Source organism: Oncorhynchus gorbuscha, linkage group LG23 (assembly GCF_021184085.1).
Source record: "Oncorhynchus gorbuscha isolate QuinsamMale2020 ecotype Even-year linkage group LG23, OgorEven_v1.0, whole genome shotgun sequence".
Classification (NCBI taxonomy): Eukaryota; Metazoa; Chordata; class Actinopteri; order Salmoniformes; family Salmonidae; genus Oncorhynchus; species Oncorhynchus gorbuscha.
The window spans coordinates 19,226,652-19,242,622 of NC_060195.1; the positions used below are offsets into that span (position 1 = coordinate 19,226,652).

The 15,971-nt window shown below is 43.9% G+C and overlaps 1 protein-coding gene across 1 annotated transcript in view; it reads right to left on the reverse strand.

Annotated features, from left to right (window-relative positions):
* Nucleotides 1-1,233: 1,233 nt before the first annotated feature.
* The window catches only part of LOC124011666 (pro-neuregulin-2, membrane-bound isoform-like), a 149,249-nt gene continuing 134,511 nt past the window's right edge, over nt 1,234-15,971 (reverse strand). The window contains exons 2-4 of the mRNA XM_046325134.1: nt 3,560-3,722; nt 3,257-3,375; nt 1,234-1,358 (exon numbers count right to left, since the gene is read on the reverse strand). Coding sequence (XP_046181090.1) covers nt 1,234-1,358; nt 3,257-3,375; nt 3,560-3,722 — 407 coding nt within the window. The remainder of the gene's footprint in view (nt 1,359-3,256; nt 3,376-3,559; nt 3,723-15,971) is intronic.

Below are 15,971 nucleotides of genomic sequence, written 5' to 3' on the forward strand. Positions count from 1 at the left end.
ACAAAATGGAACAAGATATAACTAGTTTTTAGGCTGTCTGTCACAGTACGAAATGGAACAAGGTATAAATAGTTTTTAGGCTGTCTGTCACAGTACGAAATGGAACAAGGTATAACTAGTTTTTAGGCTGTCTGTCACAGTACAAAATGGAACAAGATATAACTAGTTTTTAGGCTGTCTGTCACAGTATGAAATGGAACAAGATATAACTAGTTTTTAGGCTGTCTGTCACAGTATGTAACAGATCAAGGTATAACTAGTTTTTAGGCTGTCTGTCACAGTATGTAACAGAACAAGGTATAACTAGTTTTTAGGCTGTCTGTCACAGTACGAAATGGAACAAGGTATAACTAGTTTTTAGGCTGTCTGTCACAGTATGAAATGGAACAAGGTATATCTAGTTTTTAGGCTGTCTGTCACAGTATGAAATGGAACAAGGTATAACTAGTTTTTAGGCTGTCTGTGGGGCCTTGTTGACCTGGGAGAAGTAAATGCATTCCATCCCCATTACCTCAGTGCAGTGCTTGTTTAAAAACATTTTTTGTGAATGAGCTGTCTGGGAATGAGCTGTCTGGGAATGAGCTGTCTGGGAATGAGCTGTCTGGGAATGAGCTGTCTGGGAATGAGCTGTCTGGGAATGAGCTGTCTGGGAATGAGCTGTCTGGGAATGAGCTGTCTGCGAATGAGCTGTCTGCGAATGAGCTGTCTGGGAATGAGCTGTCTGGGAATGAGCTGTCTGCGAATGAGCTGTCTGGGAATGAGCTGTCTGGGAATGAGCTGTCTGGGAATGAGCTGTCTGGGAATGAGCTGTCTGGAAATGAGCTGGATATTTATTAGAGAGAGAGAGAATAATACAAAGAGAGAGAAAGAGAGAGGGGAAGAGAGCAAGAGAAAGAAGGAGAAAGAGAGAGGGGAAGAGAGCAAGAGAAAGAAGGAGAAAGAGATGAAGGGGAAGAAACCTAGATTTCAAGAAGAGGACAGATCAGAGATAGGAAAGATTCATGTCTGTAGAGGGGAAGAGAAACAGAGGGGTGAAGAGAGAAGAATGAGTTTACAATCAACAGGGAAACATTTTAATGTTGCACCCAGACTAATCCCTGAGAGGATAATTTACAATGAGCTTGATGACACTTGGCATTCTGTGTCTGGAGAAGGAGATTGGGTTAACAGGGTGAACAACACACAGCTGAAGCCACACGGTGACAGACACAGCAGGAGGACAGGACCCCTCACTTACTTGCATGACAGTTGGTTTATACCGTGTATGAAATAACAGTCTCCACCGTTGACACAGTACGACTTCTCTGTGTCGTTACAGCGCCGGGCGTGACTCGAGCCCGGAGACAGAGTAGTGGTCACTATGGAGGAGAGAGAGAAAGAGTAGTGGTCACTATGGAGGAGAGGGAGTAAGAGTAGTGGTCACTATGGAGGAGAGAGAGTAAGAGTAGTGGTCACTATGGAGGAGAGAGAGAGAGTAGTGGTCACTATGGAGGAGAGAGAGACAGAGTAGTGGTCACTATGGAGGAGAGAGAGAAAGAGTAGTGGTCACTATGGAGGAGAGAGGGTAAGAGTAGTGGTCACTATGGAGGAGAGAGAGAAAGAGTAGTGGTCACTATGGAGGAGAGAGAGTACGAGTAGTGGTCACTATGGAGGAGAGAGAAAGAGTAGTGGTCACTATGGAGGAGAGAGAGTACGAGTAGTGGTCACTATGGAGGAGAGAGAGAAAGAGTAGTGGTCACTATGGAGGAGAGAGAGTAAGAGTAGTGGTCACTATGGAGGAGAGAGGGAAAGAGTAGTGGTCACTACGGAGGAGATAGAGTATGAGTAGTGGTCACTATGGAGGAGAGAGAGAAAGAGTAGTGGTCACTATGGAGGAGAGAGAGTAAGAGTAGTGGTCACTATGGAGGAGAGAGGGAAAGAGTAGTGGTCACTACGGAGGAGATAGAGTATGAGTAGTGGTCACTATGGAGGAGAGAGAGAGACAGAGTAGTGGTCACTATGGAGGAGAGAGAGAAAGAGTAGTGGTCACTATGGAGGAGAGAGAGTACGAGTAGTGGTCACTATGGAGGAGAGAGAGACAGAGTAGTGGTCACTATGGAGGAGAGAGAGTAAGAGTAGTGGTCACTATGGAGGAGAGAGAGACAGAGTAGTGGTCACTATGGAGGAGAGAGAGACAGAGTAGTGGTCACTATGGAGGAGAGAGAGTAAGAGTAGTGGTCACTATGGAGGAGAGAGAGACAGAGTAGTGGTCACTATGGAGGAGAGAGAGACAGAGTAGTGGTCACTATGGAGGAGAGAGAGACAGAGTAGTGGTCACTATGGAGGAGAGAGAGACAGAGTAGTGGTCACTATGGAGGAGAGAGAGACAGAGTAATGGTCAGCAAGGAAGAGGGGGAGCGTGGCGGTAACTAAGGAAAAGAAGGAAAGTGTAGAGGTCACTACGGAGAGGGTTAATAAATAGTTACTAAGGAAAAAAGGGAAAGAACGTTGCCATGGTGGATGTCAAGAAAGAGAGAATGAACATGGTGGGAACTAAGGAAGATAGAAAGAGTATGGTGGTTGTCAAGGAAAAGTCTGTGGTAGTCTGTGGTAGTTAATGAATAAGGTGGAAAGAGTGTGAAAGTCATACTGTAGAGTGGGGATGGTGTGTCTGTGGTAGTTAATGAATAAGGTGGAAAGAGTGTGAAAGTCATACTGTAGAGTGGGGATGGTGTGTCTGTGGTAGTTAATGAATAAGGTGGAAAGAGTGTGAAAGTCATACTGTAGAGTGGGGATGGTGTGTCTGTGGTAGTTAATGAATAAGGTGGAAAGAGTGTGAAAGTCATACTGTAGAGTGGGGATGGTGTGTCTGTGGTAGTTAATGAATAAGGTGGAAAGAGTGTGAAAGTCATACTGTAGAGTGGGGATGGTGTGTCTGTGGTAGTTAATGAATAAGGTGGAAAGAGTGTGAAAGTCATACTGTAGAGTGGGGATGGTGTGTCTGTGGTAGTTAATGAATAAGGTGGAAAGAGTGTGAAAGTCATACTGTAGAGTGGGGATGGTGTGTCTGTGGTAGTTAATGAATAAGGTGGAAAGAGTGTGAAAGTCATACTGTAGAGTGGGGATGGTGTGTCTGTGGTAGTTAATGAATAAGGTGGAAAGAGTGTGAAAGTCATACTGTAGAGTGGGGATGGTGTGTCTGTGGTAGTTAATGAATAAGGTGGAAAGAGTGTGAAAGTCATACTGTAGAGTGGGGATGGTGTGTCTGTGGACTCACGGCTCTGGATGCTGATGCCGCTCGTACTGTTTTCTTGGCCCAGCGTGTTCTCAACCACACACGTGTAGTTCCCAGAATCTTCCAGCCTCGCTCGGTTGATCTGGACCTTGGAATTTTTTCTTCAGAAAATGAGCGAGGGAGAGAGGCGAGAGAGAGAGACACATGGAGTGAGAGTGATTCCCTTTGAGTCAATATGAATGGTAGTTCAAAACAGAAACAAGAGTCTATAGAATATTTTTGAAACCTCTTGCCTTTGCTGTGTGTGAATGTGTGACTGGAGGTTGGCCGGTCTCTGAGACTCACTTATTGGTCTTGATTTTGACGTCTTTTCCCCTCTGGAGCTCTCGGCCATCTTTGTACCACTGGAAGGAGGGGCTGGGGTTCCCTGACGCCTCACACTTGAGATACAGTCTCTCCCCCTCCATTAGAGACTGGCCCCGCATCGGCCGCAACTTAGGGGCCGCAGCTAGGGAGAGAGACACAGAGAGAGAGAGAGAGAGAGAGAGAGAGAGAGAGAGAGAGAGAGAGAGAGAGAGAGAGAGAGAGAGAGAGAGAGAGAGAGAGAGAGAGAGAGAGAGAGAGAGAGAGAGAGAGAGAGAGAGAGAGAGAGAGAGAATGAAATGTCTCTGTTCCTTTAGAACTTCTGTGAGTGTTACAGTAAATTTTTTATTGTTTATTTTACTTTTGTTAATTATATATTTCACTTGCTTTGGCAATGTAAACATATGTTTCCCATGCCAATAAAGCCCTTTGAATTAAATTGAATTGAGAGAGAGACAAAGAGAGAGATGGGTAGGGAGAGAGTTAAAAAGAAGGATAGAGGGAAAAGTTAGAAACAAGGCTAACATGATTTGTTCATCAACTGCAGTACCCCAGGTGAACCCTGATCCCAGCTGACGTTTTGACATGGGCTCTTTACTCATTGATTCTCTGTTCCAAACCACCTCCGTTACAGAGCAGCTCAGTATACACTAACACTGGACTGAATCCTGGAGAGTCAGTTTTCACCTTTTGCATTTCTTTGTCTCTTTAAAGAGAGAGGAAGGCATTTTGAGGACTTAAAGCTTTTCTAGCTAGCCTCTGCAGTAGAGCTTTGATAAGGGGTGCTGTGTTTTCCAACCTCGCTCTGCCATCAACTGGCAGAGTGTGAATCTCTGGAGACCCTCACTCTCTTCCACTTAAAAATATAACAGCCTGCAACACTGACATGAGCCAGAGCAGGAGAGCACAAAAGAAGTCCACTATGGAACACCATTTGGTTCTTTGCATGTCAAAAAAGATACACATCAAATAACACTGTTTGAGTGTCATATAAGCCTGTTGACCAATCAGGACCTGAATATGACTGCACCTCACATAATCATTTAACATGTTCATACATTTTTTAATGCAGTTATGCACATTAATTGCACTATCAGTCGTATTTGATATGTCACAGCAGTTCACCGATATGTGTACTATGGTGCTGGTAAAGTTTTGTTCAGTGCACCAGACACACTTCACCAAGCTCTGGGACAGTGCTGGTCATAAAAAAAAGGTAGCTAGCTGATGCATGCTAAATGTGTTCTTCCCCAAAAACATAGCAAAACAAGATAATCTGTTTCAGTAGCTATAGTTAGCTAACTAACTATCTAGCTATGTGTCATAATCTAAAATATCCCTCATTTATAACACTGTGCTCATTTGATAAATGATGTCGAATCCACCTATGTGAAGCTAGACACAATAAGGATTAGCCACAATAGTGTAATTTGCGGTTCGCCTTCAAAATAAAAGTCTCTCACTGACAGTGATGCAAATGAAAACAAATAGCACCATAATGGAATAGAACATATGCTAAACAAGTTTAAATGTTTTTATATATATATTATATATATTTTTATATATATTTCAACAAAAGACAATAATTTGTGAATTTGACAAAAATCTGTTGAAATTACCCTGTGGATGTATTTGACTTTAGAATTGCATTGGGGGCATCCTTATTTCACTGTATAGCCTTACCTATGGATTGTGGATCAATGACATGGGTTTCAGTCTACTCAGTGACACCTGTATCAAAGCCCCTTAGATATACATTTAGAATCCTCTAATGGACATTATATGGATCTACAAGTGTTTATTTTAATGTAGAGATTCCGGTAAACTCTTAGATGTTTCCTTTCATGTTTCCTTGGATTATTCACCATGGCAACCACTTGTTAGTATAAAAAGGACATGTATTTCTCAGTTCGGTTGGCTTCCGTGGAGATCAGACCGTTTTCATTTGCAGGGATGTTTGTGCGTTTTTGACAAAATGTAAGTCAGAACAAATACTTTATTTGACAATATTCCTGTTGCTTTTGTTACATGTAAATACAATACATTTGTATGTAGAGGGATAACTTTGTACACCAGTTCTCTTACCATTTTCTACATTTATGTAATTAGCCTACCAGTTGGTGTAACTGTAATGTTAATTCTCTTGAGAGGATTTATGGTGTGTTCATTTTCTCCTATTATCTATTGTGTATAGATTGCTGCCACTACTGTTTAATGTCATATTGTTTATACATTGTAGTCATTTTATATATATATTTGATCCTGTCTCCCTCTGTACACAAACCATATACCCTCATCAATGATTTCATCATTAAACTCCTAGACTGGGCTCCTGTGTCTGTCATTACTCTTTGACTAGAGTGCAGTCCGGTATCAGTTTACTTGCTGTGGCCTATGCACGTCGTTTTAACACCTACAGAACATTAGCGTCGTAGCTCTTATTGCGGGACTCTGAAACAACTGTGAAATTACCTACATTTATTGTACCAGTCAATCTACTATGTGTATTTGTTAAAACGGCCAGTGTCTTAGACCACTACGCCACCCGAGAGCCAATTCTAGCCATCCTTTATGCCTAGTTCTAGTCGGGCAGCTTAGTCTCCTATTCAGAGGACCCCCACTGTTTTTAGTGTCTTATGGGTCAAGGTCATGCCAAATACTTATCACCACATCTCGTTCAGCCTATCAGCAGCCTTGATTCCCGGGACTTCAGTTTCAGTTGGTCTATGACCCCAGCACGCAGTGTGGTCAGAAACATGCATTCCCCATCCTGATGAGCTCTTCCACAGTTTTCCCTCCTGCTGAACTTTTCCTCCTGTGGACTGAATCCCTGTAGGTCTGATGTTTAAGAGTTACATCTGCTGCAGAGGATAAGTTCATTAGAGTTACCAGCCTCAGAAATTGCAGCCGAAACGAATGCTTCACAGAGTTCAAGTAACAGACACATCTCAACATCAACTGTTCAGAGGAGACTGTGTGAATCAGGCCTTCATTGTCGAATTTCTGCAAAGAAACTACTAAAGGACACCAAAAAGAAGAAGAGACTTGCTTGGACCAAGAAAAATGAGCAATGGACTCTAGACCAGTGGATATTTGTCCTTTGGTCTGATGAGTCCAAATTTGCGATTTTTGTTTCCAACTGCCGTGTCTTTGTGAGACACAGAGTAGGTGAACGGATGATCTCCGCATGTGTATTTCCACCATAATGCATGGAGGAGGAGGAAGTATGATGGTGTAGGGCTGCTTTGCTGGTGACACTGTTTATGATTTATTTAGAATTCAAGGCACACTTAACCAGCATGGTTACCACAGCATTCTGCAGCGAAACACCATCCCATCTGGTTTGGGCTTAGTGGGACTATCATTTGTTTTTCAACAGGACAACGACCCAACACACCTCCAGGCTGTGTAAGGGCTATTTGACCAAGAAGGAGAGTGATGGAGTGCTGCATCAGATGACCTGGCCTCCACAATCCCCTGACCTCAACCAAATTGAGATGGTTTGGGATGAGTTGGACCGCAGAGTGAAGGAAAAGGAGCCAACAAATGCTCCGCATATGTGGAGACTTCTTCAAGACTGTTTTTATTTGACCATTATTTAAATAGGAAAGTCAAGTCACATGACATAACCCGGTCTGGTCGAGCCTCACTGGAGCTAGCTGGTTGCTTATACAGTAACGTTAGCTTTGGGAAACATGATTAGGTAGCTGGCTAGCTAGTTATTTTCATGGGAGAACAAGTGGCTACCTAGCTAATACTTACTCACATGGATTCCTAAATCATTGCTAAGAATATTGAAGAATACTGCAGGTTCTACTGGTCATTGTTTTCAGGCTGCTAGCTAGTACGGTACCACGCTAAAACTAGCTAGCTACCCCAGAAGGTTCTAATAACATTTGTATCAAAGATATTTGTAAACATGTCATGGCCGGTGTTTGCAGACAGTTTTTTTGACAGCATTGACAGTGCTACTGATAATAGCGGGGGTGTTTGTCTTGCATGTGCAAATTCAGCACACACAACATTCTACAACAGAATTGTGTTACTTGACATTTCAAATTAAAAGCTCATTTGACGCGTGAAATAGTGTTATTTGATGTGTATATTTTTTGACTAGAAAAGACCCAAACGGTGTTCCATAGTCCACTGACTAGAGACAGAGAAGGGGAGCACAAAGGAAATCCACTGACTAGAGACAGAGCAGGGGAGCACAAAGGAAATCCACTGACTAGAGACAGAGCAGGGGAGCACAAAGGAAATCCACTGACAAGAGACAGAGCAGGGGAGCACAAAGGAAATCCACTGACTAGAGACAGAGCAGGGGAGCACAAAGGAAATCCACTGACTAGAGAGAGAGCAGGGGAGCACAAAGGAAATCCACTGACTAGAGACAGAGCAGGGGAGCACAAAGGAAATCCACTGACTAGAGACAGAGCAGGGGAGCACAAAGGAAATCCACTGACAAGAGACAGAGCAGGGGAGCACAAAGGAAATCCACTGACTAGAGACAGAGCAGGGGAGCACAAAGGAAATCCACTGACAAGAGACAGAGCAGGGGAGCACAAAGGAAATCCACTGACAAGAGACAGAGCAGGGGAGCAACAAGGAAATCCACTGACAAGAGACAGAGCAGGGGAGCACAAAGGAAATCCACTGACAAGAGACAGAGCAGGGGAGCACAAAGGAAATCCACTGACAAGAGACAGAGCAGGGGAGCAACAAGGACATCCACTGACAAGAGACAGAGCAGGGGAGCACAAAGGAAATCCACTGACAAGAGACAGAGCAGGGGAGCACAAAGGAAATCCACTGACTAGAGACAGAGCAGGGGAGCACAAAGGAAATCCACTGACTAGAGACAGAGCAGGGGAGCACAAAGGAAATCCACTGACACGAGACAGAGCAGGGGAGCACAAAGGAAATCCACTGACTAGAGACAGAGCAGGGGAGCACAAAGGAAATCCACTGACAAGAGACAGAGCAGGGGAGCACAAAGGAAATCCACTGACTAGAGACAGAGCAGGGGAGCACAAAGGAAATCCACTGACTAGAGACAGAGCAGGGGAGCACAAAGGAAATCCACTGACTAGAGACAGAGCAGGGGAGCACAAAGGAAATCCACTGACTAGAGACAGAGCAGGGGAGCACAAAGGAAATCAACTGACAAGAGACAGAGCAGGGGAGCACAAAGGAAATCCACTGACAAGAGACAGAGCAGGGGAGCACAAAGGAAATCCACTGACAAGAGACAGAGCAGGGGAGCACAAAGGAAATCCACTGACTAGAGACAGAGCAGGGGAGCACAAAGGAAATCCACTGACAAGAGACAGAGCAGGGGAGCACAAAGGAAATCCACTGACTAGAGACAGAGCAGGGGAGCACAAAGGAAATCCACTGACTAGAGACAGAGCAGGGGAGCACAAAGGAAATCCACTGACTAGAGACAGAGCAGGGGAGCACAAAGGAAATCCACTGACTAGAGACAGAGCAGGGGAGCACAAAGGAAATCCACTGACAAGAGACAGAGCAGGGGAGAACAAAGGAAATCCACTGACTAGAGACAGAGCAGGGGAGCACAAAGGAAATCCACTGACTAGAGACAGAGCAGGGGAGCACAAAGGAAATCCACTGACATGAGACAGAGCAGGGGAGAACAAAGGAAATCCACGGACACGAGACAGAGCAGGGGAGCACAAAGGAAATCCACTGACTAGAGACAGAGCAGGGGAGCACAAAGGAAATCCACTGACAAGAGACAGAGCAGGGGAGCACAAAGGAAATCCACTGACAAGAGACAGAGCAGGGGAGCACAAAGGAAATCCACTGACTAGAGACAGAGCAGGGGAGCACAAAGGAAATCCACTGACTAGAGACAGAGCAGGGGAGCACAAAGGAAATCCACTGACTAGAGACAGAGCAGGGGAGCACAAAGGAAATCCACTGACTAGAGACAGAGCAGGGGAGCACAAAGGAAATCCACTGACAAGAGACAGAGCAGGGGAGCACAAAGGAAATCCATTGACAAGAGACAGAGCAGGGGAGCAACAAGGACATCCACTGACTAGAGACAGAGCAGGGGAGCAACAAGGACATCCACTGACAAGAGACAGAGCAGGGGAGCACAAAGGAAATCCACTGACAAGAGACAGAGCAGGGGAGCACAAAGGAAATCCACTGACAAGAGACAGAGCAGGGGAGCACAAAGGAAATCCACTGACTAGAGACAGAGCAGGGGAGCAACAAGGAAATCCACTGACTAGAGACAGAGCAGGGGAGCAACAAGGAAATCCACTGACAAGAGACAGAGCAGGGGAGCACAAAGGAAATCCACTGACTAGAGACAGAGCAGGGGAGCAACAAGGACATCCACTGACAAGAGACAGAGCAGGGGAGCACAAAGGAAATCCACTGACAAGAGACAGAGCAGGGGAGCAACAAGGACATCCACTGACTAGAGACAGAGCAGGGGAGCAACAAGGACATCAACTGACAAGAGACAGAGCAGGGGAGCACAAAGGAAATCCACTGACAAGAGACAGAGCAGGGGAGCAACAAGGACATCCACTGACTAGAGACAGAGCAGGGGAGCACAAAGGAAATCCACTGACAAGAGACAGAGCAGGGGAGCACAAAGGAAATCCACTGACTAGAGACAGAGCAGGGGAGCACAAAGGAAATCCACTGACTAGAGACAGAGCAGGGGAGCACAAAGGAAATCCACTGACTAGAGACAGAGCAGGGGAGCACAAAGGAAATCCACTGACTAGAGACAGAGCAGGGGAGCACAAAGGAAATCCACTGACAAGAGACAGAGCAGGGGAGCACAAAGGAAATCCACTGACTAGAGACAGAGCAGGGGAGCACAAAGGAAATCCACTGACTAGAGACAGAGCAGGGGAGCACAAAGGAAATCCACTGACTAGAGACAGAGCAGGGGAGCACAAAGGAAATCCACTGACAAGAGACAACAGCAGCATAGTGATTGAATAGCTGCACGCATACACACACAAGTGGACACACGCAAGCATGCACATGTACACACGGGAACACACGCGCACACACACATACAGTCCATCGACAATTCAGAAAAAATCAAGGATGAACCCTGTTGTTAAAGTGCCCTCCTTATAACATCAACATCTTACCTTCTCTCTTTCTACAATGATCCCCTCTCTCAATACTACCCTCTACAAAATGATCCTCTCTCTCTCCATAATGATCCTCTCTCTATTCTACCCTCTACACAATGATTCATTCTCTCTCTATACTACCCTCTCCATAATGATCCTCTCTGAATACTAACCTCTCCATAATGACCCTCTCTCGATACTACCCTCTCCATAATGATCCTCTCTCTCTCTATACTACCCTCTCCATAATGATCCTCTCTCTATCCTACCCTCTCCATAATGACCCTCTCTATACTACCCTCTCCATAATGATCCTCTCTCTATACTACCCTCCCCATAATGATACTCTCTATACTACCCTCCCCATAATGATCCTCTCTGTATACTACCCTCCCCATAATGATACTCTCTATACTACCCTCTCCATAATGATCCTCTCTGTATACTACCCTCCCCATAATGATACTCTCTATACTACCCTCTCCATAATGATCCTCTCTGTATACTACCCTCCCCATAATGATACTCTCTCTATACTACCCTCTCCATAATGATACTCTCTATACTACCCTCTCCATAATGATACTCTCTATACTACCCTCTCCATAATGACCTCTCTCTCTACTACCCTCTCCATAATGATCCTCTCTCTATACTACCCTCTCCATAATGACCCTCTCTCTACTACCCTGTCCATAATGATCCTCTCTCTATACTACCCTCTCCATAATGACCCTCTCTCTCTACTACCCTCCCCATAATGATACTCTCTATACTACCCTCTCCATAATGACCCTCTCTCTCTACTACCCTCTCCATAATGATCCTCTCTCTATACTACCCTCTCTATAATGACCCTCTCTCTCTACTACCCTCTCCATAATGATCCTCTCTCTACTACCCTCTCCATAATGATCCTCTCTCTATACCACCCTCTCCATAATGACCCTCTCTCTCTACTACCCTCTCCGTAATGATCCTAACTCTATACTACCCTCTACATAATGACCCTCTCTCTCTACTACCCTATCCGTAATGATCCTCTCTCTACTACCCTCTCCATAATGATCCTAACTCTATACTACCCTCTACATAATGACCCTCTCTCTATACTACCCTCTCCATAATGATACTCTCTATACTACCCTCTCCATAATGATACTCTCTATACTACCCTCTACATAATGACCCTCTCTCTATACTACCCTCTCCATAATGATCCTTACTCTATACTACCCTCTACATAATGACCCTCTCTCTATACTACCCTCTCCATAATGATACTCTCTATACTACCCTCTCCATAATGATACTCTCTATACTACCCTCTCCATAATGATACTCTCTATACTACCCTCTCCATAATGATCCTCTCTCTATACTACCCTCTCCATAATGATACTCTCTATACTACCCTCTCCATAATGATCCTCTCTGTATACTACCCTCCCCATAATGATACTCTCTCTATACTACCCTCTCCATAATGATACTCTCTATACTACCCTCTCCATAATGATCCTCTCTCTATACTACCCTCTCCATAATGATCCTCTCTCTATACTACCCTCTCCATAATGATCCTCTCTGTATACTACCCTCTCCATAATGATCCTCTCTGTATACTACCCTCTCCATAATGAGCCTCTCTCTATACTACCCTCCCCATAATGATACTCTTTCTACTACCCTCTCCATAATGATCCTCTCTGTATACTACCCTCCCCATAATGATACTCTCTATACTACCCTCTCCATAATGATCCTCTCTGTATACTACCCTCCCCATAATGATACTCTCTATACTACCCTCTCCATAATGATCCTCTCTGTATACTACCCTCCCCATAATGATACTCTCTCTATACTACCCTCTCCATAATGATACTCTCTATACTACCCTCTCCATAATGATACTCTCTATACTACCCTCTCCATAATGACCCTCTCTCTCTACTACCCTCTCCATAATGATCCTCTCTCTATACTACCCTCTCCATAATGACCCTCTCTCTCTACTACCCTGTCCATAATGATCCTCTCTCTATACTACCCTCTCCATAATGACCCTCTCTCTCTACTACCCTCCCCATAATGATACTCTCTATACTACCCTCTCCATAATGACCCTCTCTCTCTACTACCCTCTCCATAATGATCCTCTCTCTATACTACCCTCTCTATAATGACCCTCTCTCTCTACTACCCTCTCCATAATGATCCTCTCTCTACTACCCTCTCCATAATGATCCTCTCTCTATACCACCCTCTCCATAATGACCCTCTCTCTCTACTACCCTCTCCGTAATGATCCTAACTCTATACTACCCTCTACATAATGACCCTCTCTCTCTACTACCCTATCCGTAATGATCCTCTCTCTACTACCCTCTCCATAATGATCCTAACTCTATACTACCCTCTACATAATGACCCTCTCTCTATACTACCCTCTCCATAATGATACTCTCTATACTACCCTCTCCATAATGATACTCTCTATACTACCCTCTACATAATGACCCATAATGATCTCTCTATACTACCCTCTCCATAATGATCCTTACTCTATACTACCCTCTACATAATGATCCTCTCTCTATACTACCCTCTCCATAATGATACTCTCTATACTACCCTCTCCATAATGATACTCTCTATACTACCCTCTCCATAATGATACTCTCTATACTACCCTCTCCATAATGATCCTCTCTCTATACTACCCTCTCCATAATGATACTCTCTATACTACCCTCTCCATAATGATCCTCTCTGTATACTACCCTCCCCATAATGATACTCTCTCTATACTACCCTCTCCATAATGATACTCTCTATACTACCCTCTCCATAATGATCCTCTCTCTATACTACCCTCTCCATAATGATCCTCTCTATACTACCCTCTCCATAATGATCCTCTCTGTATACTACCCTCTCCATAATGATCCTCTCTGTATACTACCCTCTCCATAATGAGCCTCTCTCTATACTACCCTCCCCATAATGATACTCTTTCTACTACCCTCTCCATAATGATCCTCTCTGTATACTACCCTCCCCATAATGATACTCTCTATACTACCCTCTCCATAATGATCCTCTCTGTATACTACCCTCCCCATAATGATACTCTCTATACTACCCTCTCCATAATGATACTCTCTATACTACCCTCTCCATAATGATACTCTCTATACTACCCTCTACATAATGACCCTCTCTCTATACTACCCTCTCCATAATGATCCTTACTCTATACTACCCTCTACATAATGACCCTCTCTCTATACTACCCTCTCCATAATGATACTCTCTATACTACCCTCTCCATAATGATACTCTCTATACTACCCTCTCCATAATGATACTCTCTATACTACCCTCTCCATAATGATCCTCTCTCTATACTACCCTCTCCATAATGATACTCTCTATACTACCCTCTCCATAATGATCCTCTCTGTATACTACCCTCCCCATAATGATACTCTCTCTATACTACCCTCTCCATAATGATACTCTCTATACTACCCTCTCCATAATGATCCTCTCTCTATACTACCCTCTCCATAATGATCCTCTCTCTATACTACCCTCTCCATAATGATCCTCTCTGTATACTACCCTCTCCATAATGATCCTCTCTGTATACTACCCTCTCCATAATGAGCCTCTCTCTATACTACCCTCCCCATAATGATACTCTTTCTACTACCCTCTCCATAATGATCCTCTCTGTATACTACCCTCCCCATAATGATACTCTCTATACTACCCTCTCCATAATGATCCTCTCTGTATACTACCCTCCCCATAATGATACTCTCTCTATACTACCCTCTCCATAATGATACTCTCTATACTACCCTCTCCATAATGATACTCTCTATACTACCCTCCCCACAATGATACTCTCAATACTACCCTCTCCATAATGATCCTTTCTGTATACTACCCTCCCCATAATGATATCCTCTCTATCCTACCCTCTCGATAATGACCCTCTCTCTATACTACCCTCTCCATAATGATCCTCTCTCTATACTACCCTCCCCATAATGATACTCTCTCTATACTACCCTCTCCATAATGATCCTCTCTATACTACACTCTCCATAATGATCCTCTCCCTATTCTACCCTCTCCATAATGATACTCTCTATACTACCCTCTCCATAATGATACTCTCTATACTACCCTCTCCATAATGATCCTCTCTGTATACTACACTCTCCATAATGATACTCTCTATACTACCCTCTCCATAATGATCCTCTCTGTTTACTACCCTGCCCATAATAATATCCTCTCTATCTTACCCTCTCCATAATGACCCTCTCTCTCTATTACCCTCTCCATAATGATCATCTCTCTATACTACCCTCTCCATAATGACCCTCTCTCTCTACTACCCTCTCCATAATGATCCTCTCTCTACTACCCTCTCCATAATGATCCTCTCTCTATACTACCCTCTCCATAATGACCCTCTCTCTCTACTACCCTCTCCATAATGATCCTAACTCTATACTACCCTCTCCATAATGACCCTTTCTCTCTACTACCCTCTCCATAATGATCCTCTCTCTACTACCCTCTCCATAATGATCCTCTCTATACTACCCTCTCCATAATGATCCTCTCTCTATACTACTCTCTCCATAATGATCCTCTCTCTATACTACCCTCTCCATAATGATACTCTCTATACTACCCTCTCCATAATGATCCTCTCTCTATACTACCCTCTCCATAATAATCCTCTCTGTATACTACCCTCTCCATAATGATCCTCTCTGTATACTACCCTCTCCATAATGATCCACTATCTATACAACCCTCTCCATAATGATCCTCTCTCTATACTACCCTCTCCATAATGATCCTCTCTGTATACTACCCTCTCCATAATGATACTCTCTATACTACCCTCTCCATAATGATACTCTCTGTATACTACCCTCTCCATAATGATCCTCTCTGTATACTACCCTCTCCATAATGATCCACTATCTATACAACCCTCTCCATAATGATCCTCTCTCTATACTACCCTCTCCATAATGATCCTCTCTGTATACTACCCTCTCCATAATGATACTCTCTATACTACCCTCTCCATAATGATCCTCTAACTATATCCTACCCTCTCCATAATGATCCTCTCTCTATACTACTCTCTCCATAATGATCCTCTCTCTATACTACCCTCTCCATAATGATCCTCTCTCTATACTACCCTCTCCATAATGATACTC